The sequence below is a fragment of the Drosophila miranda genome, chromosome 2, assembly GCF_003369915.1.
Source record: "Drosophila miranda strain MSH22 chromosome 2, D.miranda_PacBio2.1, whole genome shotgun sequence".
Classification (NCBI taxonomy): Eukaryota; Metazoa; Arthropoda; class Insecta; order Diptera; family Drosophilidae; genus Drosophila; species Drosophila miranda.
Window position 1 is genome coordinate 23115361 of NC_046675.1, and position 26618 is coordinate 23141978.

At 40.7% G+C, this 26618-nt stretch overlaps 5 protein-coding genes across 9 annotated transcripts in view; 3 read left to right on the forward strand and 2 right to left on the reverse strand.

The window, feature by feature from the left end:
- Positions 1-4856: 4856 nt before the first annotated feature.
- On the reverse strand, positions 4857-5396 carry LOC108154486. The gene is made up of 2 exons (XM_017284787.2): positions 5151-5396; positions 4857-5093 (listed from the first exon to the last, which is right to left on the reverse strand). The coding sequence occupies exons 1-2, from the start codon at positions 5349-5351 to the stop codon at positions 4923-4925; spliced, it is 372 nt and encodes a 123-aa protein (XP_017140276.1). The 5' UTR covers positions 5352-5396; the 3' UTR covers positions 4857-4922.
- Positions 5397-6584: 1188 nt separating this feature from the next.
- LOC108157569 (NEDD8 ultimate buster 1) lies at positions 6585-8501 on the forward strand. The gene has a single exon (XM_017289688.2). It carries the CDS (start codon positions 6667-6669, stop codon positions 8458-8460), a length of 1794 nt encoding a protein of 597 aa, XP_017145177.1. The 5' UTR covers positions 6585-6666; the 3' UTR covers positions 8461-8501.
- LOC108157567 (protein regulator of cytokinesis 1-like) lies at positions 8491-11247 on the reverse strand. Its single transcript, XM_033389721.1, has 2 exons — positions 9518-11247; positions 8491-9286 (listed from the first exon to the last, which is right to left on the reverse strand). Exons 1-2 carry the CDS (start codon positions 11103-11105, stop codon positions 9087-9089), a joined length of 1788 nt encoding a protein of 595 aa, XP_033245612.1. The 5' UTR covers positions 11106-11247; the 3' UTR covers positions 8491-9086.
- Positions 11248-11333: 86 nt separating this feature from the next.
- On the forward strand, positions 11334-12726 carry LOC108155055. The gene is made up of 2 exons (XM_017285638.2): positions 11334-12584; positions 12644-12726. Exon 1 carries the CDS (start codon positions 11521-11523, stop codon positions 12241-12243), a length of 723 nt encoding a protein of 240 aa, XP_017141127.1. The 5' UTR covers positions 11334-11520; the 3' UTR covers positions 12244-12584; positions 12644-12726.
- A 12013-nt stretch (positions 12727-24739) lies between these two features.
- The window catches only part of LOC108155053 (protein gar2), a 110009-nt gene continuing 108130 nt past the window's right edge, over positions 24740-26618 (forward strand). For 4 of the 5 annotated variants that reach the window (XM_017285634.2, XM_033389461.1, XM_033389462.1 and 1 more), the window contains exon 1: positions 24740-24997. The gene's annotated coding sequence lies outside the window, so the exon portion shown is untranslated. The remainder of the gene's footprint in view (positions 24998-26618) is intronic. The other variant, XM_033389460.1, reaches the window with a different exon arrangement.

Below are 26618 nucleotides of genomic sequence, written 5' to 3' on the forward strand. Positions count from 1 at the left end.
ATTAACAGCCTGAATTTGAACTCGTTTAAATTGTTAAAAAGTTTCAATCTAGAAAACTAATTTCCAGAAAATGTTTTTTAATAGTTTTTCTAAATTATTTCCATCATTATAGAAACAGCCTTACATGAAACGTAGATCCGCATCCATAACCATTCGCTTGCCGCGTGTCCACTCATGTATGTAGATACTCTCATTACGGGAGATACTCTCAGCTGCAACTGCAACAGCAACAGCTAGAGCAGAGGACAGCATTTTTGAGCACGCTCACGCCCTGTTGCACATGTATGAAAAATGATATCTCCATCTCTGTACTCTGCCTCCTACTCAGCTCTGGTACCTCTCTGGCCCTCCTTTTTGCTCTTGTAAAAAAGGGAACATTTTTAATTTTCAAAACTAACAAATACAACAAATTGCAAGTGAGCAGTGAGAAAGATACATAGACGGGGAACAGGGACACTCTCTATCTCCGTGCGGGGAGAAAGGTTACGGTTTACAGTGACTTCAAGTTGGTCTTCGCCCCGGTACTGGGTTTTTCCGAGTATTTTCCGAGCTCTGCACAATCAGCAAAAGTCAGCCAGCTATGAACAAAAGTTAAACAGACAAAACAAAGTGCAAACTGAATGGGGTGGTGATGGGGCATGCAGTTGACATTTATAAATTTCACACGCAGGGCGCGTGAAATGGCGACGCCATTTAAAGTTGAAACATTTGCGTAATTAGCAGCAGAGCAGTCTTCGGTGTCCTGAAGGTGGAACCAGACACAAAAGAGGCAGCAGCCAACGCCGACACAAAACCCAAAAATAAGTCAAGGAAACAACTTTAAGTGTTTGGCGCAAATTACGTACCAAAAACTTAATTAAATTGTAACCATTTCTCGATCTTTTTTGCGCACTGTCTTCACATTCTTCTCTCTGGTTGCTGCTTCTGGCCGTGTTGGCTTTTGGCCAAATGCATGTTTCCAAACTGAAACTGTAGAAGCTCTGACAATTAACTAATGTCTGTGGGTGGGTGTAGTACTTTGTAGGGTTCCCTGTTTACTTATGACATTGCTTTCTGTTTTGGTTACGAGATTTGTTTGTACATACAAACCCAAAAGCGGACAAAATTATTGCAAATTTGAAGGTAGCTTGGGTGTAGTTGGGTCCATCATTGAGTAGTGCCACCGTGTGTTTTGTTCGATAGATAGCCGTACTTTCGGCTTTCTCATTTGTCTCCACAGTTTCTCCTTGTCTTCCTGCTACTGTCAGTTGTTCTTTCATTCCCAGTAGTTTCGAGTGCAGAATGGCGTTGATTGAATATTTCGAAGAATGCCATTTCAGCCATCAGGGATTCTTTTGTGTTCTCACACGAGGATAATAGCCTTTTACAGTATACTGTTCCGATCCCAAGATTCTCGAGCGGCTTAAGCTTTTAAGCTATTTGTAATGCGCTACCAATCCTACCTACCAAGAAACGAAAAAGTGAATATAAACATTGAATATGTACTATATATCTCACCCCGAGGTTTCCCTTTTCTTACTCATCGTTGGATTACCAATTTTATCCACCGTTAAGCACTATACATACATAATTCAAATTTGCTAGATCGTTAAAAAACTTCTGCATCTATGTAATACGATGATAATAATTCAATAATATAGCTAAATCGTTCGAGTATTGTTAAATCAAATTATTCCATTATGAAATAAATGTGAGCAACCGCTCTTTTCAGTTCAATAAACATGAACTCCCCTTTCGCTTGATGGAGAACTCCTTCATTCATCATTAATTCGCTCTCAACGACATCGTTTAATATTACACTGACATATCTGCCTGGCCTGTGATATTGTGCGTAAAGTTGGGCGATAAAGGAAAACCATTTTTACTGCCTGCCCACCTGTTCCCACCCCCAATTTCCGTAGTCAATCGTCCGACATTTCGGTTAGCATCGAACCATTATCAATCTCGAATCAGCATCATCATCTGAATCATCGACATAATGGTCGCTGCTGTCGTGGCACGTTTGTCGCTTTATGCCGTCGCGTTGTCTGCTTATGAGCATTATATCTGCATTGTCACCTTGTTGGCCATTTAACATGAACGCCCGAGAGGACACTGGTCCCCTTATACACTCCGGCCCATTCCACCTGTCATCTCTCTTATCATTCTGGGGACCCCATGCCGTATTCTCTGTGCCTTGCGCCGTGGATTTAGGGACATCGCTGTCACCGTTACTGTTACGGTCACACCTCTCTTCCATCCTATAACGTGTTGTTGGAGACAGAGTGAAAAAATTGGCGAAAAAACGTTGTCCTTTGTTTCATTTTTTTCAAAGATTCACTTTCCGTTAGTCAAGCGTCCGGGAGATTTGCCCCTCTGTGTGGGTTTCAATTAGTGGATTGGAGCGCACAGTGGGTTCAATGTTATCAGAAAAGAGCGATATATAGAGCTAAGGGAAGGGAATATTAGAAAATACTAGAAAAATTGGCCTAGTTTTGGGGGATATAGAAAATAGGTACAATTGTAGAGTAGAGACCTTTTTATAGTTTAAATAATGTTGAGCCGGAACAGTTTTAGATCTAATTAGCTTTAGCAATTTTTAAGAAATTGTAGCTATCTAATTTCCATGTAACTAATGCAACGTTCTCATATTTCCACAGCGATATCAAACATCAAATCTGCCTTAAAAAAAACGCTATGAAAATTCGAAAAAAAGGTTGAGAGACCCCAACATGCGCTTCACATTTATCCTAACGTGCTCATTTGAGTGGAATCACTTAATGGTTTTATACGCTTATCATTATCATCCCAGTAACGGGCGGAGTCCGCCATCCGCTCTCCATCACTAACCAGTGGAGAAAGAGATTGTCGAGTCGAGGAGAGACCCGTCCCTCTGTGCTACGTGGCAGTTGATTCAATCAAAATTTGTGTGCGTGTGGCAAGCAGCTAGCGGACATTTTTATCTAGCGGATGTTTGGCTCGCTCGCTGTCAGCGCTTAAACTGTTTGCGCCCAGTCATTGTTTTAATGCGTACATGGGCGATACACTCACAGATACACGCACACAAAACAACGCGACTTCTGCGCTTAATGTTTCACTTTTCAGAGCGTGACAAAAGCAGAGGCAGAGGACGAGAGGCACAGGGCTAAAGGTCCCGGGTACAGCCCACAAATAAGGAAGTAATATGTCGCCGCCATCGCCATCGCCTGGCTCTCTGTGCACGGCCATCAAATCCAGACGCAGACGACACTTCATTGGGTTCTCCCATGCCCAGGACTGGGTTGGTTGCGTTTGGTGTTTGCCCCCGACACTGGTAGTAGCTCCCGTGGCGCGTTGGTGAATGCTCTTTTTGTGCTTCGACCCTGCGGCACAGCCATTCCTTTACCCTTCCAGCCATTGTGAATTGTTTGGGCTACATTCCCTGTAGTTGGTAGAGTAGGAAGCCATTGATCGACTGCTGCAATAATTTCAAGGTTTTATTTTGTTTAGGCATACAAACATAGGCTTGTATTCATTTCTGTTAAATAAATTAAACAATAATAATAATACATATGTCTGTCAGTTGTATCTTTAACTGGAAGGCACTCCTAAGCTAAACAAAAAGTTCCTGGGACCGTAATCATTGTAATAAATAATATATAACACAATAAAAATTGTTTTAAGTTTTATAATAATAATTGGATAAGATATTTTTATTAATTATTATTAAAAATTATCCATCATAATTATTTTTAATACAACTCAATAATAATGATTATTTGATAATTTTTAGTTTTTTTTAAGATTATGCGAAGCTGAATAAAAATATAAAAAAAATATATGGAAAATAAAAATTAATTTTTTCAGGTGAAAGGTCTCCCTTGCTTAAACCCAATCAACCAATTAACTAATAGTCTCATAATACAGGATATTCAGTTATTCGATCGGTGGTTCCTTCCGTGAAATTTATCTCTATCCGGTTTTCCCTTTTTTTCATTAGTTTTTCTGCTGCGTTTCTTCTTTCCACTTCGCTTCACCTCCACATTCCACCCCCTGCTGCTTCTGCTGCTGTCAAAGGCATTGAACCGCATTTGTTTAAAAGATTGATGACCAACAATTGACTGTGCCACCTCGCCCGTCATACCCAATCCCATCCCATTCAGGTCCCTCTCCCATGTAAAGTCCGACTGTTCCTGATGATGTGCGCCCCATATTTATGGGCCACAAATCTTGACAGACTTTTGCAAGTCTTGCGGAGATCGAAGATGTGGAGAATCTGACATCCATGACCTGTAAAAGTTGCCAAATAATTTCATTAATTTAATGTACAACAATGTGACTTGTCATTTGTCAACTTTCGGGTGTTTCCAGGCCCAGAACTTGTTTGAGGGCAAATCAGTTCATATTAGTTTTAATGCCGAAAGGACGGGACATAAAGAGGGTGTCTCTCGTGGCAGGGAGTGGGAGAACTCACTTAGTGCATCCAAAACTTTGCCGCCGACAACATGTCATTGATTTTATGCCCAGGATCGGGGCAGGACAGGACAGGACATGGCACTTTTAAGAGGCTGTCCCTGGGATTGTGTCGCATGCAGGCAGGCAGCGATGCATCATCATGGTTGTCAGAAACATTTACTCGACATTTAGCTTATGCCACGTCCAGATGCGAGACGAAAAGGGCACAGAAAGGAAGTAAGGATGGATGTAAGGAAAGTAGGTTGAGGATCTCAAGGCAACATCTTGAGGAAACAATGGTAAAAAAGATGACACCATAAAATGATGATCAAATAAACCATTCCCCTGTATACGTCCCTCAAAAATTGCATCAATTTACAGCAAGGAAAAATTTATGAAAATCATAGATGCCCCATGCATCTATATAGCAGTTCTATTTCCAATTTGTTTTTATATATATGTATATTTTATTTCACAATTAATTAATCTTTACCGAAGCACAGCGGACTTTACGCAGAATCATAGATATATAAATTAAAGTTAAGGCCATGGTTACGCTTCGATTTGAATTTGATGGTAGCAAACGTGTAAGTCGGTCCACCCTCTATTAGTGAGGCCTCACCACCTATTGTGGAGTTGTTGTTTTCTATCACAATGGCGCCGATAGTCTTGATATTTTTCTGCAACTAATGGATTAAGATTTTTGTCGAAAATGCTTTCAGCCATTTCTATCTTACGTCCTGTTTGAAAGTTACTCTTCTTTCTGTAATGCGAAAGAACTTGGAAGGCTCTGCCACATGCGTCGCGTAGAGTAATCGTGCATTTGGGCTTTGCTGGCCAAAGACCACGCTTTTACTGTGTACCAACAGGGGGCTGACGACGACAACAAGTGCCACGACAACTAAGGAGAGCCGGATAATAGTCTGCAGATCTATCATAGTTCTTCCAGAGTCTTTAATCAGTTCCGAATAACAACTGATTACTCCACAAGTTCGGAAACCGTGAAAACCTAAGCTAAGCGAATCAGAAAGGATTGATTGGATTCACCTAATGTATAGCACTATTTATTATTGTTCTGGCAGAATACTTTAAAGTCTGCTATGGGTCTATATCGCTTAAGAAATTAACACATTGTCTCGAATATAATAATAATAATAATAATAATACAAAATATGGTAATGTGAAGAATCAAATGGATTTTCAACGCTAGCGCATTTAGGGATGGACGACGCTATAAATAAGTACAAATGGCTATCGATGAGTAGTAAAATGGTAAAAATGAATTTCGATAAGTATTAAGTGTTAAAAAAGAAAATTGTAAATAATTAGTTAATTCATTACAAAGTGCAGTATCTCGGTATATATTTACCTGAAAGGAACCCTTAAAGTAGCACCTTACCTACCGATTGTACCATAGTTCCAAGATTACAAGACACCCTCCAGTTTCCACTGTCCTTTTCCACTAAATTAAAGATATTAAGCCCTGCCTGGAAATCAACCCAAACGACTCCCCCAAATAAAAGAGTCCGGGACTACTTTATTACCAACCAGACATTTACATCCCACCAAGAACAGAAGACCTTAACTAACCTCCTTCCCCCCCACCGATACCATTGATAGGACGGCCATTTGTGGTGCTTTTCATTAGCAGCAACACTTATTCTGCCACAGATACTACACGCGTCGCACTTTTGTTTGTATCTATAAAATGTCTTGGCCTTGCTCTTTTATTTCTTATTTCTCGCTGGCTTTGTGGGGAGTTATTAACCCTTAACCACACGTTACCATTTATTACCCAAATTGTCAGCCACACGGAGCCAGCCGGAACCGGCGCGTTAAGCTGACAATGGCAGCATTTTTTTTCTCCCTTTTTGTTGGTTATTGTGTTTGGGATGTGTGCCCTCTGCCACAATTTGATTGTACTCGTATTTGGCCGGGACGGCACGGGACTCGACTCTTTTTGTCTGCGGTTTATTGCTTTTAATTTGGTCTATGCCTCGGATCGTTTAGCAGCCCAAGTGCATTTTTGCAGTCGCCATTGGATGGATCTGTGGTGTGATAATTGCCAGCAAACGCCAAGGGGGTTTTTTTTTTGAGAGGAGAAAGTAGAATTTCCCTCTAGCTGGTTCCACTACAATGAACTAGTTCGCTTAGCTTGAGCTGCTAATATTTGACACTTTATATCTCTGGATTATTCCTTAACTAAATCTTTCACTCTAAATCCCCAAATATTTGCTAAAATTTAATTTACACATGTCTCAAATCGACAATACTTTAATCAAGGTGCGTGCCCGTCTCCGCGAGCGCGACATTAAGCTCTGGGAGGAGCCCTACTACTTCGAGGGTGTGGGCAGCATCGAGTCCGAGATGGAGCGCCTGTCCCAAGAGATGAGTACGGATCTGGGCATCAGTGTCTCGAACTGCCAGTGCGCCCTCTCTGAGATGCAGGATGGGGCCCTGCGTAAGCTGGCCGCAGCCAGAGAGTTCACTGAGACGGGTCTGGCCACATTCAATGTGCGGTGCGTGGAGGGCCGTGGCGGTACGTCCCAGAAGATGGAGATCAAGTGCTCGATGAATGGGCTGGGATCGGACCTGCAGGACACAGTGGCCCAGCGGCTGAAGGTGAGCGGTGGCAGCAATATCAAGATCATCTCGGCTGGGCGCATCATCTCAGGCCAGCAGTCGCTGTCCTCGCAGGGTCTGAAGAACAATCAACAGCTGATGGTTGTGGTGGGTCAGCGCGGAAATGAGGCTGCGGGTACGGCCTTGTACGACCGCATCCAAAAGATACGCAAAGATGTTTTGTTGATTGTGGAGTCCGATCGCCGTTTCCTGGAGATTGAGGACCAGGACGGTAATCCTGTCTTCCTGCCGCAAGCAGAGACCCATACACTGCTCACGGCCCTGAGCTTCAGCGAGAAGGCCAGGGCCGCCATGTCCCGGGAGGAGTACGACCTGGCATTGTTGCTTCTACTGGAGGGAGACGAATACTTCTCCCGGTGCAATACTGCAATACTAGAGGCGGTGGATAATTATGCTCTGATCAACCTAGACATAGTCTGGTGCTATTTGTGTCTGAAAAACATCACCCAGCTGCCGGATGCCCAACGACGTTTGGAAATTTGTGAGAAGAACTTTCGCCGCAACTACGGAGAAAACCTCGATCACTTCAAGGAACCGAACAGTTCGGAACGGGCTCTAATCATGCGCCTCCACTTGCTCCAGGGCGTGGTCTTATTCCATATGAATCGCCGCGACGCGGCCTACGAGCGACTGGAGATGGCGGGCGATGCTCTGGCCGATCTGAAGGTCAACCCCGATCTTCTCCAGCAGATGGGCGACATGGGATTCGACGTATCGGATGCCAGGGTGGCCCTGCGGGCCACCTCTGGCCACATAGATCGGGCTGTGGATTTCATTACTGAACGCGAAAAGAATCTGAATGACGTACGAAAGAAAACGCTTCAGGTGCGCAAAGTCAATCATGAAATCAATCGTGAAGATTGGGTCTGTCCCAGGTCCGTCTGTCATCTTATGGACATGGGCTATGAGCAACAGCTGGTCGTGGAGGCTCTGAGGCGCACCAAAAACCATCTAGATCGCAGCATCGATCTTCTGCAGAATGATGCAGATGAGCTACGTGCCAATCTGCCCGCGACCTTGCCGGCGGATGAAGCACTACTCACAACGCTTCAACAGCTTGGCTTTTCTTTGGACACTTCACGGGCTGCTCTTGAGACGAACAGCAATAACATGGAGGCGGCTGTACAGTTCCTGATGAGAAGTTTGACCACCGAAACGGAATTACTTAACATCATCGAAGCGATGACGCGCCTGTTGGACTACCAGGGTCCATCGGGATCACGGTCTGCTTCGCCAACCCTGATCCAATCGATTCTCGACCAGGCCAAAGCCGAGATGGAGTCGTACAAGGCCTTCGAACGTTTCCACGATGATGTTATTGACAGCTCCATTGTGTATTTGGACTTGCCATTGATACAGGAGGAGCAAATACTGATCGAATACAGGAACCTATTGGAAAGTTAATAAGCCAATAAAATATTAGATCTGTTCATTGTTTATCTGTACATATGTATATTATAATCATTGTTTTTCGGTTTCTTTTCTCAGGGGTTTCTCCCACTAAACATATGGAAAACGATTGTACAATAGTTTTAGGGGGCACATATGTACATAAGATATAATTCCTTAAGATATAATTTTGATGTTTCGCCTTGTTTAAGGAGCCATTTGACACGGAACTAAAGATTATTTAGGTTTTAAACTAACTCAACTTTAATAGGATTCATAGGTTTGTCAAATATCCATACACATTTATCGATGTTTCTTGCTGGCACTGATTTTCATTAAGAGCAGCTTCTTTTTACAGGTTTCTGTCCATCGAATGATACAGTCGAAGTTGGAAAACTTCTCTTTTGGCCCTTTTTTCTGTCGTTATCCCTAATTTTATTTACTTACAAATTTTGATTGCTTTCATTATAACAAAAATGAGCTGTCTTTAAAACGTAGCAACGCACTTTGGCAAATATATATATCGATACCAAACTGTTACTGGGATTGTATTTATTTGTTATTCGTTTGTCTTCTTGACATGAAAGAGGTAATGATTCGATTCCAGTCAAGGCTAAGGAGAATTAATTCAATGGATAATCTCATCGTGGAAGCTGCCACATGCGACTTTGGCGTGGCGATGGCAGTTTCAGTTTACTGCCAAAGCGAGGCTTCTCCGGCTTATCATCGGCTGACGGCTTCGAATCTGTGTTGGAGTTGGCGGCTAACGCCATCGAATTGTGGTTTGTGAGGACTGGACGATTAGGTTCATTTTCATCGGCATCGCTGGGAGATCTTGTATCTGTTGATTTGGTGATTGGCTTCTTCTTCAAGGGTGTGACCTTTCCACCGCTCTTGGCCATATTGGGCGGGATTGATTGGATTGTTGATGCCTTTGGTGACGGGATTTTAGATATTGAGGAGATGTTTCTCAAAGCAAGTGGCGTGCGTGGGCCCTTTGTACCAGCAGTCGGCGGTGGCATCATCATTTTGTCACTTATGTTGTTGCCCGTCGTTGTGGTAGATCTTGTATCTGTTGATTTGGTGATTGGCTTCTTCTTCAAGCGTGTGACCTTTCCACCGCTCTTGGCCATATTGGGCGGGATTGATTGGATTGTTGGTGCCTTTGGTGACGGGATTTTAGATATTGAGGAGATGTTTCTCAAAGCAAGTGGCGTGCGTGGGCCCTTTGTACCAGCAGTCGGCGGTGGCATCATCATTTTGTCACTTATGTTGTTGCCCGTCGTTGTGGTAGACTGGGTGCCGACCTTTTTGAGTGCCGACCTTTGCTTGGTCTGGGGACAGCGCTCCCATTCGCTCCCGGCCATCAGCTCCAGTATGTTCTCGCCGTACACAAGAAACGGTCGATGCGATTGCATCTCATACTCCCTCACCAGTTCGATGATCTGATGCTCAATCTTGGGCAGCTTCGAGGTGATTGCCTTGCGTTCCTTTTGCTCCTTGAGTAGCTGGCCGCCCCGATTGTTCAAACGGTTTGGTTCATTGGCCTTTGCCACCAGGGCCTGCATGCGTGAAAAGAGTTCCGCACGGGTCCCGTACAGGTCGAAGATCACCTTGTTGCACTTGTAGAAGCTCTTCAGATCATCCAGCACCAGTTCGTGCAGCTCCAATACGTCTTCGTTGTAATCGTTGATGTAGAAATTGGCGAAACGCTTGCGCTCCAGCGGGCTCTTGAGCGTTAGATCCCAACACTCGCTTATCTCGACACGCAGCTGCTCGATGAACGTCTTGATGTTCTGACTGCGCAGCGCCTGGCAGCGCTGAAGCTCCAAGTGGAGGATGTCGAAGGTGCGCTGCGTATAGTCTGTGCAATCACGCACTCGTTGCATGGCGCTCCCGTCTGTCTCCTGGAGGCGATCCCACAGCACGTAGATCTTCCCGCGCATGTCATTGATTTTGGAGCGCAGTTCTTGGACCTGCTCGGCATAGGTGTTGCGCATCTGACGGAGCCGGTCTAGCGTCTCTGGGGATAGATCGTTGTGGTTCATATCGTTCAGCAGGCGTTCCTGTTCATCGGTCTCGGGCATCAGCTCGAGCATCTTCATGTCCTGCTTGATGGCCTGCCGCAGCTGTTGGAGCTCCTTCTGGCGTAGAATCCGCTGATTTCGCAGATTGTCGAGATGGTCGCGAAAGCCGTCGATGTCCTCGGGAAGGGGTAACTTGTCCGCCAACAGAGGCCGCGGCGAGGCGCCCAGCTCTTCGCAGAGCTCCCCTTGTTGGAGCAGCAGCTCTCCAATCTCCGCCCGACGTTTCGAAAGCTTCTCGCGCAGATGTTCAATGCTCTTATCCAGCTTCAGCCGCCATATCATCAGAGGCATATCGTCGGGCCTCTGGCTATTGTCCACCGGCTCATGGAGTAGTTTGGCGAGGTCGCTGGCCTCGTCTCGGATTGCGGCTATCTCATCGAGAAGGTCTGCTTCTTTCTTCCGCGACTCTGTCAGCACATCCGTATAGAAATTGTCCGCATGCTCCTCGAGTTTGTGTAGAGTGTCTTCGCATTGCTTCGGCTCGAACATACGGGACCATATTGAATGGAGCTGCTCCACATGCTCGGCGGTCATCTCCAGGATCCGTTTATTAATGGAGGTTGGGTCAGTCATGGGTGGTTAAAATACTTCGGGTATAATGCAACTCAGTTTCTCCAAAGTTTTCCAAAATTTAAGACGAGAAATGTGTTCACTCAAAGCCAAATGTCACCACACCAATTGAAAGTTTTTGAAAAGTGCTCTACGATCGTGCTATCGTATTGAATAAAAATTGATTCATAGGGCGACTATGACTATTTCCTATTTCTAGGAAAACCCGATGGGGCAAAATATATTTGTTCTATATTCATTATAATCCTGGCAGTTGAAGTGAAAACATTGTGTGCGGAAAATTTGAATTTTTAACAAAAAACTCGGAGTTAAACAAAACTAATCATTTTTTTTCCACAAATTAATAATTCCGTTTTACTCCAAAATTTTTAAAAAGCCATTCGAACCATTGCCAGCTGAACAGCAGCTTTGCCCCAAAATGAAGGAGTCCATCGAAGCATTGCCAGCGGTAAAGCAGCTTTGCCCCAAAATGAAGGAGTCCATCGAATCATTGCCAGCGGTAAAGCAGCTTTGCCACAAAATGGAGGAGTCCATCGAAGCATTGCCAGCGGTACAGCAGCTTTGCCCCAAAATGGAAGAGTCCATTGAAGCATTGCCAGCTGTACAGCAAGTGACTCTGAAGCCTGGGGAAGAGAAAATAATCAGTTATTGTGATGTCCTGAGCGACAGCGATCTGGAAGACCTCAAAAATGTAGTGGATGATGATGACGATGATGATGAAGAGGAGGAGGATGAAGAGGAGGAGGATGAGGATGTTAGGATCTCCAGATCTCAGCACGAGTTCAGCTGCAAAGAATGGGAGAGGATGCTGAAATTTATCAAGATTCCACACTATTACATCGAACTCATCATGGAAGCAAATGATGTGGTATTACCAGAAAACTCCGAGAAATTGGAGTTTCCAATCCGAGCGGTTTTTCCAGAAACCGTTCTTCTCATGAATGAAGCGCTGGTCTTGGAGGCTGCATTCCGACTCGGAATGAAACACTCCACAGAATGGACCCTTGAAAGCGATGTAGATGAACTGGAAGCAGAGATAAACAGAGCTCGTACCACACCTTTTTCCGTCCATCGGAAACACTTCTCTCACAGCCCCAACATCTCAAAAGGAGACGCAATCTCAGCCTTGAGCGCTGCATAAATCCATCGGGACCATCTCAGAAGAAGCGGCCCTGTCGCTCCCAACAGCTGAAATTGTTGAGAGACGATTGCGGCACTTCCTCCGATTCGAGGTCTATCTGCGTTTCCGGGTCTAGGCGTCAACTCAACCAACATCGCCTTCTCTCCCCGAACACCGCCGAACGTCTAAAAAATTAGATGAGTCTGCGCGTCAAGCTAATTGATGAAGCACTGAAAGATCGATATGATTCCGACTCCACCTACTAAACACTGCCGTTCCATTAGAATCTATAAAGCACATCCATATTTCACCGAACACGTCTGAAAGTGTAAAAAATGAGCTAAAATAAATTCGGAGCTCCGGTGAGTAAATACCATATTAATAATTATTACTAAATATTAAAATTTACGTATATTTGCAGTGATCGGCTATTGACTATTTTGCCAATGATTACTATGTTATTTTTAAGAGATTTGGATATTAAATGTCTCACGAAAATTCACCAAATTTTTAATCAAAGACTAAAAATCTGTTTAATTAAATGTTAATTTCCTGTTTTCTTATGTGTGATGTATTTTCTTTCTTTTTTTTATTGAATATATTTCCTTTATTTATGACAGTTGGTTCTATGCGTCCGGGCATTGAAAAGGATTTAGTACAGCAGGCGAGTAATCGAATTATAGGTCAGAAAAGCTCTGAAAACAAGGCGTCAAACAAGACGTAGGTGCCGCAAGACATGGGTATATCGACGATACTGATCAAGAATAAATATACTTTGGACTTTATTTCTATTTCTTCCAATATATGCCAGCAAAATTAATATTTGTAGCAGGCAGACAAGAAATATCAACCTTTTATTTTTCCATTCTTGGACAAACTGCATGCACGATTTACTCAGGAAAAAGCGGAAAAATTCGCAGTCAAGTGTAAATGTCAGCCACTCAAAATGTATAATAAATCTACCTAAACGGGGACCTAAGCTCAAAATAAAAGAAGTCGAAGAGGAAAAGCCAAGAAAATTTTGTTTAATATCTAACGATTTGGAAGTAACACACAAAAACAGGGAGGGCAACTGGGAGCGAAAAATTATTTGGACATCATCTGCAGAAGTTTGCCTTGGCATTGGCAGATTGGATGTGGAATGAGGGCCTGAGAACTTATTAATTTTCACAAAAGTCAGCCACACGCAAGAAATACATCCAAAACACACTACTCCAAAAAGAAAATCGTGAAAAACTGTGACGTTATGCACATGAGTAAGCAAACAACAACAACATCCAAATTGCAGAGCATACTTGGCCGGGCATTTGTGGGTTTACTTCGGTTGGGAGGATGTACAGGATGGGATGGATATAATGGGTTGGAAGTACACCCAACAAATTATGAGTAATTGTTGTGATGCTGGAGCGGTTTAAGTGGGAAAATATATATAGCTAGAGAGCTTTTAACTGATGAAGGGGGGAGAAAATCATGTGTGGATGAAAAGGTAAACTAATGAGAAAAGACTAAATGAAATGGAGAACAGCAATTTAAATATGAAACCATTAAGTAACCATTCTACTTTGGGGCAAAAATTTAAGATTTGAGAATCTGAGTTAAAAGTGAAAATAGCTTGCGATTTTGTATCTCATTGGAGCTATAATTATTTGCAGACCAACTAAAACTACATATTATCAGATTTAAGTCATATTAGTTCTAAGTCCCTCTAAGAACACTCCCCTCCTTGTCTTATGCCTGTATCAAAGTCATTGGTCTGTTAAAAATGTTTGCAAGATATCTCTAAAACTGTTAGCATTAAACTGAAACATCAAAAATGATTAAACTTTGGCTCGATATATATTTTTAGGTGGGTCACTGTATCGCCAATAATCCAAATCATACAAATCTTTTTTGGATCTATTAGTGCCGAGAGAAAATTCTGTAAATGTAAATTTAGAAAATATTTTCGAGGTGTATTGAAAAGTCCAAGTATGGATGTAAGCTACTCATTAAGGGCTACAAGCTAATTTATTTTCTGGTGCCAACTACATTGAAATGTTTTCATTTTGCAACAAATTATCTGAAAGCTAAATCTTTAAATTTAGAAAGAATAGCTGGATTCTTACTATTGCCGCTATCTACTATGTCTATAATCTCTGAAGGTCAACTCATGGACTCCTTCAATTCTCTAGGGGAGCGTTTTATCACGTATTATCTAAAGTGCCAAGCACACACACTCCGAGAATCTTGACTAGTGACCCCCAAAGGATAGAACTTAAAAATGGTGGATGGGACAAGATGCACTGAGATCTAGGGGTTCTCAACAAAGCGGACAGATGGAGAGGCAGACGTGGCTGCATAAAATTGGCTTTATCAAATGGCGGAGCCTAACAGAATTTTTGGTTGTCTACGCCGATTTGTTGGTTATCAATATTTAAGGTACCGCAGTAAGCATCCTTGCAGGTTCCGCAACAATTCAAGGGTTCGGTGTCCATTTTCCTGCCTCCTACCGCCTTCAAAAGGGTATCTCATGGGTTGCAAAACTCTTTGCTTATGCATTTTTTTCTCCACCTCTTTCTCCTCTCTATCTCAGTGTCCTCGCGTTACGGCACAAAAATGCAGAATTTGTGTGGGAAAAAACTGAAAAAATTGCTGCCCCAGAAGAAGAAATGTCAAAATGTTGTTCGAGGACGAGTCGGCCTGTCTTATTTAGTAGCGAAAATGAGCAGCGGCATGCGCTGGGAAAATGGGGAGACGGAAAGGCATGAAAAAACAGCGCTTAGATTTTCCTTTTTTTCGGGCAGTGACCAGGATAGTCTAGAGCGTGCATTTTTTGGCTGATTTCCGTGGGTTGTTTCACCCTAGAAGGGGCTTTTATAATTTCACCCTGATGTTTGCAATTTATATCCTATATAAAATCTTTAATCCAAGAAAGAAGTGCCATATCATACATCTATCTGCTAAGAAAAAAAAAAAAAAAAAATAGGTCCCTCCTATTCGGAAAAATGTATCAAAAATCTGTTATTGGACCGATGAATCTGCAAGGGTATGTAAAGCGTCGCCTCCTAAACTATTCTTCTCTTTTTGTTGTTGCTGTTGCAAGTTGTTCTTGTCATCAACAGTCAGCAACATTATCATTGTGGCTGCAAGTGGCAGTTGTTGCTGCTGTTGCTGCTGTTTGTCCTCATTATCGTTTGTTGCATGGCCTGCCTGCCTCCTCTCATGTCTCTTGCCCCTCCTCACAACCATCATTTGTTGTTCCCTCGGCAACTTTAATGGGTTTGTAATGTAACTAAAGTGAACCCAGTTTTTCTTCTATGCCTCCTTTTTGTGGAATATATGTCTGAGATTTACATCTTGGGAAAGCCTTACAAACAGCACTAAAATTTAAGTAGAGCGCCCTTTTTATTTTTCGACATTTATATTTGGAAAGCTTCACAGACTGTAGTACAAATTTAAGTCCGGCATTTTTCCATTTAAATTGTATTTTATAAGTTCTTAGGTTTCAGCTTAAATAACTTTATCCATTGAAAATTGTTTGGCATTTTTCCGAGTTAATTAAAAGAAGATTTCCGTCAACTTTGTCCGCAACTTAACCGCAAGAAGTGTCGCATAAATTACAAATTAGTTAAATCAGCCTGTGACCAGCCGAGTCGCCCTGCAGTCCTCCATCTGAGGGAACTTTTGTAACCTTCTATCACCAAAGCAGCTTCATCATCATCATCATTATCATGACCGTGGGCATCGCTATCATCTCTGTGCTTAGGAAAGTGAAAATAATGCAAATGATAAAATAATTTAATGATGCGGAAGTGCGTTGATAAGCAAATGACAAATAATCTGGAACAGAAATGCTACGCAGAATAAGGAGGCATTTCTTTTTTGGTATTTTTTTAGCCAGGGTATGTTGTTTTATCTGATTGTATGTCGCAGGCAAGATGAAGAATGTAAAGTAGGATATAGCCATTCGGTTGACTGCCCATCGGTTCTTGATGGTAATTAGATCTTCAGATCCACAAGAGTCAGAAGTATTTCAGTAGCATAGAGTATAGTCTGAAGTCAACAAACAACAAACAACAACATTAGTCAAAATTATGTATCCATCTTTCTAATAATATCTCTAATCTATTAAATGACCGTAGCTCTAACAATCTTAGGTAAATCGCTCTTCTACCGGTAGTACAATACACATATGTTTATACAAATGGTCCTGAAAACTCAATTTTGTACGACATATTATTCGTATTTTGTATGATAATCCCTTAGAAGTTACATATTATACAAGAATTTAAGTGACAGTATTATATTCATCGTACAACAGAATGACCATTTAGTATTTTAAATTCAAAGATTTCGAACAAACTTCTATGCAAAGGGAGTCCCATAGTCGTAACATTCAATTTGCGCATTCTTTGTGTATTTTTTTTCCTTTATTGTGGATTTGGTAAGCCAGACCTGAACACATCCATCCCATCCTGCTCTCAGCTGTGCCTGCGCGCATGCAATTTAAGTTGAAATCTATTTAGATTCAACTTTGTTCTCTCTAATGAGATGAGGTGGAAGGACGACGCGTCGTCTCATGTGGCAGCAGGCGAACTTTATGCGCCCATAAAGTCAACTCCACAGGCCTAGGAGCGCACTCGTATAGAGGCTCCAAAATGAGTCCATAACTCTGTTGTAATTTACATTTTCATTATGTCAAACCGTTTAGCGTAGGGAAATGTACACCCGAAAAACAAAAATGCACAAATTAAACCCGTGACAGGCTTTATAGACTACTCTGTCGGATGGATGGATTGAAATCCATATATGTACGTTCTTTTTCCAAGCTTCTGTCACACTCAATTGCTCTCGGATAAATTTATTTCACAGACAGCGAAATTAAATTTGTTCCCAAAGAGAAAAAGAAATACTTGTTCAGTTGTTGATATGCTCATTAAGGGATTCTGTTGGTTTGCCAAATAAAAACCGTAGCATGTGTCAAGGGGTTGGGTTTATAGGGTTGTTTAGTTTTTATTTAATTTTGGAATGTGTTGAATGAAATTAGCACTGAGCACAATTTGTTTAGGTAGGTGTAAAGTTCTGTATATATTTAATAACATTTTTTGTAGTTTATGTAATGTTAAATTTAAATTGATTTAAATCTTAAAATTCATGTTAAAAGAAAATATAAAAAATAGTACAAAACGCTTGGGGTCCGACACTATAATTCCTAGTAAATTGGGCATGCATCCTACAAGTATACACTGAAAAGTTTGTTGCTCTAGCTTTAATGGTGCTCAAAATCCAGGTGTTCAAATAGCCAAATAACAGGTGCGCAACCACATTTTGTATTCATTCTATCTATAATAGTGATCCGATTTCAACGGGTGCCTACAATTTTATAAATTTGACAATTCTTTATGATTTTGCGTTTTCTGATATCTCGTATCTTATAAAATTGTAAATAAAATAGTCTCCGATTTGTTTTCCAATAAATCTGATGGCAATGGGCCTTCTAACGATTTAACCTTCAACTCAGTTTCTACCTCTATATCCTCATTATTCCTATGCACCCAAAAACCCCACCCCCTCATAGAGACAGTCTGCGGCATTTTGTGGTCTTGTTCATTCAGACTCCAGTCCGCAATCATTCGTTCGCTTAAAATGCAGCAGGAGGCAACAGCCTGGGGTTATGTTGTGTTCTGTGTTGCAATGTTGCACCTACATAAATGATGCGTTAAAAATGAGAGGGAGTTCCTCTCGCTCAGGGACTTGCCACGGGGACCAGGCACCGGGCCGAGTGAACAAACTGTCGCAGTCACAAATTTTAGTCTGCTCGGCCAAGGTCTGTTCTACGTACAACATAATTTTTTAGAGAGTGGGGGGTGTGGGGTCGTAAAGTACCCAAAAAGGCAACATTTGCTAATGACAAACAATTGCAGCATTTTGCCAAGGAGAATGGGTCGGGTCCAGACTGGTCTATGGCCTCCAAGTGTACAACTTTTATTATTATGCAATGTGCGTTTCACACCGCAAAAATGCCGGGAAAAAAGTCTACAAGAAAATTTAAGAGAAAAACCCTTAGTTACGGCCGTCCTGTGGCATGTGCTGCACATAAATATCTCTTGGTATTTTTTATATGGCCAAAGGTACTATCATTTTTTGGTATTTTTTTCTATCCTGTTGGTATTTTAATTGCACTGAAAGTGTGCAACCGAAAAAAAGAAAAAGATATTAACTCATCCTTTTTATGCATTCATAATAACCGGCGACTGTCACACAAGACCACAAGGAGGGAGGGCCTGGAGCGTGCGGCATGCGGTCGGGATCCATAGAGCGCTTCATGATTTGTGGCATATTTATGTAAATTTGTGGTTTTTCTGTTGTCGCTTAAGCATCTCTCCAGAGCCGGGCAAAAAAAACCAGCACAAGGCAGAGCCAACAGCTAACAGCCCGGCAGCAGGTGTTGTGGCCAAGCAATTAGTGAGAGTCCGCAGCACGGCCCAGAGACTTTTCTATGATGGCCAACTTAAAGACTGGGAGCCAGCCAGCCAGTTCGGGTTCGGTGGCTTAGTTGCACTCTAGAATATTTTAATTATGATTTATCAAAAAAATTCAAACAAGTTTTGGTTGGTGAGAAGGTAGGTTTTATTTTGATACATAGTTTAAAAGGAAGAAATATTTTATGAAGTGGACTTTTAGAGGTTCCCATTTGTCTACAATGATTCTTGTAATCTTAATTTGTGCGGTCAATCCAGTTGCTAAATCCAAACACCTTAAATATGTGAATCTATTTTTTGAAATTAGCAGTAGATTTTGATATATTATATTTGGTGAAAGAAATTCGCATAACTTCTAAAATTTGAAAAGTTTTCAAATTAGCAAAATATCCAATCATTATTCACTATCGAATATTCAGTTATTTAACAACCAATTTTCCTATTTGAACGATGCTCCGCCTTGAAGTTGAATTAAATCGAACATCTTTCACTTAAAGCCAAACTCAGAGGCTGTCTAATCCTTGACTCCATGGTACTCAAAATGAAACATTTGCCATTCAGCAGGCCACAACTCTTGAGTTGGCCAAGAGATATGGCGGGGGGAGAGGTCAAATGGCTGCACGTGGCTAATCAATTTGCAGAGCCAGACCTAGTACGAGGACGTCTACGACAGCCCACGTTTATTCCTCCTTCCACTCTTTTTTTATTCTATTGCTCATCTGTTCTTGTGGCAAGGAAAACGCAACACACGCCCGAAAGGCTTGACCACTCTCACAGATACACACCAATGCGTTCAGTCTGTCTGTTGACATTGTTGTTGGAGCTGTCCATAGCTCTGTCCATCGTGTCCTGTCCGGTACCGAACGCGACCCGACCCGAGCAGAACAGAACTGAACTGTCGTTGCCTTCGACGACAGGTGTGCATGATTTATGAGATTTACATATCAGTTCGCGCTGATGAAGCGCGTTGATGCGCTGACAACGACAAGCGTCAACCGCCCCCCCTGACAGGATACACCCCAAGGCGGTGGGAGGGCAGATGGTATTAGGAGAAGAATGCACGGGTGCGGCCCCCCATAGAAGTAGGAAAAAATGGGATGCAAATTTGTGCACTGATTGATGATATTACGCTTGTTTAGGTTAGGCCGACTACTCCCCCAGCGACCAGAAACACTACGCATCCCACATCGGTCCTCCTGCTCGGTGACTCTCATAAGGCAAATGAATATCAAAGACTACTACTACATACATGTGGCATGTGTGGCAAAAAGTATTGCATACTTAAGGGAGTTCGCTGGAATAAAGTTTTGTATTACTTTTTCCTTGCCGTGCCCTGAGGCTTGTTTATTATTAACTTGGCCTTGGAATTTGATGTTGTGGTTAATGAATAAAGTAAATATATTTATTTGGGGTAACTTAAGAATTATTTTATTCCGTCAATGTCTCTCTATGTTAATATTCCAACTAATGTTACTTCTGACTTTCTCAAACCCAAGGAATAATGGTTTGTTAACGCTTTTTTGCGCTTAAAAATTATAAAGGTAGCAAAAAAACATCTGAGACAACCGACCGAGGGATAGACGATAATTCGATGCAGCGGCTGGCAGGCTTTTGAATATTTTATACTGTGTAAACGAGTAAATTAATGGATTAAAGCTTAAAGTTGCAGCTTTAAATTTTAACAAATAAAATCCGCCCAGTGCAGTTTGAAAATTTTAACAATAAAATACAAATTTTATTGGGATTATATTGTATCCTTTTCGTTTTCCTGGAATATGAGTATGAGCATGAGTATAAACATAATCAAATCATTAGAGAGTCGGTGGAGAACAACGTAGTAGCTGCCTCTAGCAAACAATCAATTCGAGACCTACTCTTCTCCCTCTCTCTTCTACCCGTGTACATTTTCCTCTGCCTTTCTCTGGCCACCCTCTCTCTCTTTGAAAATGTGCTCATTAACCAGACGTGGCAGGCCTGGCAGACGACAGCCTCCGCCTCCTGCCACAGACTCTGCTCCCAAAAGCCCTTTGCCCCACTCGACTGCCATCGCACACAAAATCAGCGGCAGGCAACATGTGTTGCTGATATTTTTATGACATCGGATACATGCAGTCTCTCCATTTCATGCCCAGTACCACACCCAGTAAGAAAAGCAGCCTAAGCTGCCTAATTGTTATGCACACAATTCACAAAACTCTGAACATCCACGTTGACACCAACAGCTAGAACGTGGAATAACAGACAACTAAAGCACAGATTTGTAGAGCTACTACTTTGGATGGAGGACCATGTAAGAGCCATAAAAATGTAATCTGCGAGTATTTTTAATGACCCAAAGGGGCTTCCAAAAGCAAAATATTCACTCTGAGAGCTGGGAATAGAACACTACTATTAAAAAATTTGCTTAGTTAAGATGTAAGGATATTTCCAGAATTGGGTGATGATAAACTATGCAAAAGTATTCATGAATAAAGAAAATAAATAAATATGTATCATAAAATATCTCAAATATAAAATATATCTAAAGTTATTCTTGAATATGATATTAACTTCTACATATGTTACATCGTCTTACTTGCATATTTAAAGTGTGTTTCAAAATTTAAACAACTACATTCAAATCTTTTACACCTTAAAACCCTCTTTAATGTTTTCATCCTCTAAGATATCCTACAAACAATATTTATTTTTTCTAAATAACCAATTGCTACTCCCTGAATATTTACAGCCCTGCTTTTCTCTAATAAATCGAGATTTAATTTTATGGCTGTTTCATTAATAGGCCAATAACCGCTTGTGCCTCAACTGGCCCATTACTGGTGCGCCTCCCCTTAACCAAGCAGCCCGACCTCCTCTCGTTTTGGTCCTCAGGGCACTCCACTCCAGGCCATAGGTTTCACTCCTTTTGGCTGATCAATAAAACGCAAGCGAGAGCTAAATCAATTAGCCGCTGGCCGAAGGGAGCGGAAGGGCTGGAGCTGGCTAACTTCTTGGCACTTTCATGAACTTCTGGCGGGTAATTAAAATCCACCCACAATGCCAATCCATACGAACGGGAGAACACAGATTTCACTAATTACTTTTATGACCCAAATTTGCTGACTGCGCACTTTGCTATAAATTCTTACCTTTAACAATAATAAACCCCTCCGGACATCAGATGCAGACTGTTACTAGTAGTATAGAAAACTCAGCGCCAATTTAATAAGGCAAGTAAAATATATGTATCTACTCTATTTTCTATACTGAAAATATTTATCATGTCATATCGTGTCAAAAATCAATTGGTATATTTATACAAATTTTATTTTATATTAAATAAATTTGTATTTAATTGAATCACAGTTGGTTCCCTTTCTTACAATTTTTCTGATATCGCGGAAAAATTGGATCACAAATCTCAAAGAAACCGCGACCGATGATAAAGTTTAATAAGGCCATAGTTCAGTGGAACTGCGATTTTTAAAACTGATTCACTTTCAGCGACTCAGCATCCAATAATCTTTACAGACAGGCATACTAGGGAGCGCTGATAAAACATTGTTCTAAGAAACGCCACTTGTTTTTAAACAAATTATAATATTGTTGGATAGTGGAATCTGGCAAAAACTGATCGACAATGATTATAACTCGGTTGACTTAATAGGATAGGAGTAAATAGTATGTATAATAATAATAGTTCATAAAAATTAAAAAGCGCCGTCTGAATACACTCAGAGTAGCCCCAGCTTTTAGGACATGGTGTCCCTATTCGTGTCTCGCGCAGTGTACATTCATCAATGAGGGCCAATGCTCTTCGTTCTTCGCTTTCCGCTCTACGTTAATCTCTAAGCATTCACTATGCTCTGCTCCTTCTATTGCGTCTTCTCATGCCTCATCCTTCGCCCCATTCCCAAAACTAATCGAAGACGCTTGCTTGCCCGATAAATTTATTGCTGCTGCGGGGGGGTATGGGGTGGTTGTGAGTGCGGGAGCGGGATAGCACAACTGCTCCTTTGACCTGTCTGCTTCAGTCTCGCGGCGCAGCTCCTTCTCTCCTCCTTCTTCGTGCTGTTCTTCTTGCAATTTTTATAGTATATTCGCTTCGTCTTTATTTTCGCCTCGGGCTCCGCAAACAAGTTTCTTGTGTTCCGACAAAAAGGAACAGAAACAGCAACAAAATGAAACAGAAAACAGAAAAAACTCTTTTTTTTTGCCGTCAGCTGCTCGGCTGCAGAAAACTCGTTGCGCGGCTCTGGCTGCGCTTGTTGCGCCTTTTGTTGTAAATTATAAAAGAAATAAAGCAAAATCAGTACTAGGAAGGCTACAAGTCGATATCCCGACCTTAGGATACCCTAAGCCTTAAGTGGAAATATATTTTATAAGAATTTAGAATAAATATTTAATCAAAGATAACGTCATATTGGAAAACAATAAATGTAATCATAATATATAATTAATAATATACTATAATATAATAATCATATTGTTTTATTTATCCATATTTATGCATGAATGCTTTTTATGGTTTGGTTTATCATTCCAAATAAATTTTATTTATTAAAGATCTTAAGTTCTTTAACATTTTCAGATCGAGTAATTTTTTTACTCAAAATTTAACGAGAATTTTCTTGAACTAAATTTAATAGTCTTTGGTTTTGAATTCCAAAATTAAATTTACTTTTATTGCGAATATATAAATACACCCTTAACTTAGTTGCCAGAATATGTTCAATTATTTAATCAAATTAGTACATAAAACTATCTACTATTTTACTGATAATGTATGATATGAAAAAAGCTTTGTTATGTCTTCAAAAAGTCAAAAACATTCTATAAATCAAAAATTATTGTGGCAAAAAGATGCCTTGTAGATGGACTACACCATTTGCTATTTGTTAATCTATACCTACCCCTTCTCACGACGATTACAGGGTATAAATATGCGACAGCGCGTTGTGTCGGCGGCTCTGCTTTGGAGGGTCTGTCTGCCTTTGAAGTTTTTAGGCCTTCTAATAAGCCGTTGGTTGTCGTCGTCGTTGTTTTTGTTTTTGAGATAGCCAAGCCCCTCTGTCCCAGCCTCCTTTTCAGTCTGAGATTTTGCAAAAAATTAATTTGTGTAAATTTTGATTGGCGAGGGTGTGTAAATGGTAATTGATGTGGGTGCAACAGGCGGCGGAAAAGCTGAGAGTAGAATCTTAAGCAGAAACTGGATTGGATTTTATTTTGAATACCTATGTATGTAATTTAATAACTTTAACTGAGAATTTAGACACCTATTATTAAAAAAGATTATATTTTCAGCACCACCAGATTGGTTTTGTGATAGAATATTTAATGGAAGCACCGGAAATATGCATTTCAATGCCAGTGTTTCTAAAAATCCACAATAGAAATAATATTTTTTTTATCTAGATTAATAATGGTTAACAATCAAAATACAACGATTATAAAGTAGTCAAACTTTATGCCTGGATACTACCAAGTGTTTGCATATTACATTTCTGTACAAAATAATTGATTTCTAAACTAAAAAAATGACCAAAATCAGTCAGAAATTAAGAATAATAATGATTCAAAATTTTAAACGTACTGATTATAATATCCAAATCAGATAAGTATATCCGACAAATTTCGAACACCCTTTATTTTATCCACAGATAGGAATTCTCTCTCAAGCGATGCTCATTTTTATCCACACCACAAAAAGCAGCCACAAGAACAACCAACTCCAAAGGCTCCTCCGGAAGTAAGGCGACCATAAGTGCGAGTGGGACGACCACAGTAACACCGAACGGTGGCGCTCTATCTCACCAAAAACGGCATTTTTTGAGCGATTTCGCCGCGACACTCAGAGAGCGAACAAACATTTTGTTGTTGGGGGAAAGAAACAGCTTGTGCTGTGGTTGGAAGGAGAGCAGAGAGGCAGCGAGAGAAGCACGCTTTGTTTTTATTTCATGATGTGTTCGCAGCAAACGGCAGAGAGAGCCTAAGAAACAAAGTAAACGGGAGAGAGCGTGTGAGAGAGCGTCGGGCATTTTGTTGGGGCTGTTGAAACTGGTGGGGCTTTTCAAACTGTCAGTTGATTCGACCGTTACAACGAAGCAAGTCATTCACGTTCGTGCGGAACATTTCGTGCTCTCGTCGTCTGCGTCGTTTTCCCGTACCGAGTACCGAGTGTGTTGTATTAAAAGCCGGAGCTTGTGGGTCTTGACTGGGACTCCACTCCAGATCCAAATCCAAGTACGCATCCACGGCCCACGGCCCGCCCACGTTTGGCGGCAAATTAAAAACAAACAAAATTCCAATATTTGTTTGTCGTGAATTAAAAAAAAGTACGAGAATATTAAGTATAAAATATTTTTCTACAAAATAAGAATACTGTATTTTTATTAGTAGACGACCGAAGGAACCAAATGAATTAAATTACGTGTTAAATTGTTTAACAAAATTAACAAACCGCATCCACAAAACAGCTCGTTATTGCAGCGCTTTGTGAGGCATGCAAATTAATTAAAAATACTCGTACCATACAGAAAATGATTCTATTCGTGTGTAGGAACACATGCATATGTATATCCAGATCTGCCTTAGGAAATGCACTAGAGCTGTGTTTCAATGGACGGGAAACTACTATAACAAAATAAATATTTCATGGCTATTAAGATTATAGACGAACAAAACCTATTATCAAATTTAATATCAACTTTCATGGTTTATTAGCTAATGATATGTTTAACTAATGAATCTCAAAGCAAAATTCGAATTTGATTTGAGATGACTAACAAAAGTTAAAATAAACAATGATTTATTAAAGAAAATATAAAAGAAAATTAAATATTTTTTGATTAGAAGAACACCCACATAATCGATAAATAATTGAAAATAAAATATTTTAAATCTGTTAGATTCAAGTGAAATGAAATAAATTATGATGAAACAATGTCAAATGTGCCAGAAGGAAACCCTATAACTCAAACCGCACTAGTAACCAAAGCCAACAGAACAACTTTCAATATTCCAAATGCAGAAACAACACCAACAACTTTTGCGGTTGCTGATGATTATTACGAGTATTGTTTGTACTTGGAGACTCGACTCGGTCTGGTTCGGTTTTATCAATTACAGTGTTTTTTGTTTTCTGTTCCCCCCAATGTGCGATAAGCAAACGAGCACTTGAAGGAAACAAAAATTGTTCTCAGAAAATGATGTTTTTGGTAATTGGATATTTACTATTCGGGCATCGGAGGGAAGGGGAAGCACCGCGACATAGAGAACAATAGCCAAGGAATGCTAGAGTACAATTCTATGCTAGAGAAATCGAAACCGCATTGAACAAGAATTCTTGGATACTAGAGCGACAAGAATTCCTCATGCCTAAAAATCAAGAGCTGAAAACCCTTAGGGAATTCAAGTGAATACTTTTATTCATGCATACATATGTGACAATTAAATTAAAAATTTATAAATCAGATAAAACAAAAGATGAAGATTATTTTGCACTTGGCAAATAAATGATTTGTAAATTCCTCATAAATCAGAGAAGCAGACACTTGAGTGCACTTGCACTTGAGTGAATTAAACAATACTGCACTGAGATAAAAACAAAAAAGTTTGAGATACTGAAATCGTACTAATAGTTCTATAACTTGAGTTCCGGAAACGGAACCCACAGTCTCGAATCAAGATAGTATTCCAAGGAATTCTGATAAAAAAACTCTTGGAATAATGTTGCAGTGACTTGAAATAAGAGTTCTGTTTTTACCTCCACTTTCATATATAAAAGTACTTTAAAGATTGGTTTCTCTTCTGAAAACTATGTACATTCTGTATTTTCTCAGTGTATTCGTTGTTGCTTTAAAAGCAATCAAAATCAACAAACAGCGACAGCTTTGAGCTGTGCTTTAAAAGAAATACGAGCAGAGCAGAGCTGAGTAAAGCAGAGCAAAGAAAATA

What these genes read in the sequence shown, in the direction of transcription:
- LOC108155055 (XM_017285638.2), top strand. Translation starts at nt 11,521, where the DNA reads ATGAAGGAGTCCATCGAAGCATTGCCAGCGGTAAAGCAGCTTTGCCCC.
- LOC108157567 (XM_033389721.1), bottom strand. Translation starts at nt 11,105, where the DNA reads ATGACTGACCCAACCTCCATTAATAAACGGATCCTGGAGATGACCGCC. An exon ending in GCCAATCACCAAATCAACAG is followed by an intron (nt 9,287 to 9,517) that starts ATACAAGATCTA and finishes CCAAATCAACAG; the next exon opens with ATACAAGATCTCCCAGCGAT.
- LOC108157569 (XM_017289688.2), top strand. Translation starts at nt 6,667, where the DNA reads ATGTCTCAAATCGACAATACTTTAATCAAGGTGCGTGCCCGTCTCCGC.
- LOC108154486 (XM_017284787.2), bottom strand. Translation starts at nt 5,351, where the DNA reads ATGATAGATCTGCAGACTATTATCCGGCTCTCCTTAGTTGTCGTGGCA. An exon ending in GAGTAACTTTCAAACAGGAC is followed by an intron (nt 5,094 to 5,150) that starts GTAAGATAGAAA and finishes CATTAGTTGCAG; the next exon opens with AAAAATATCAAGACTATCGG.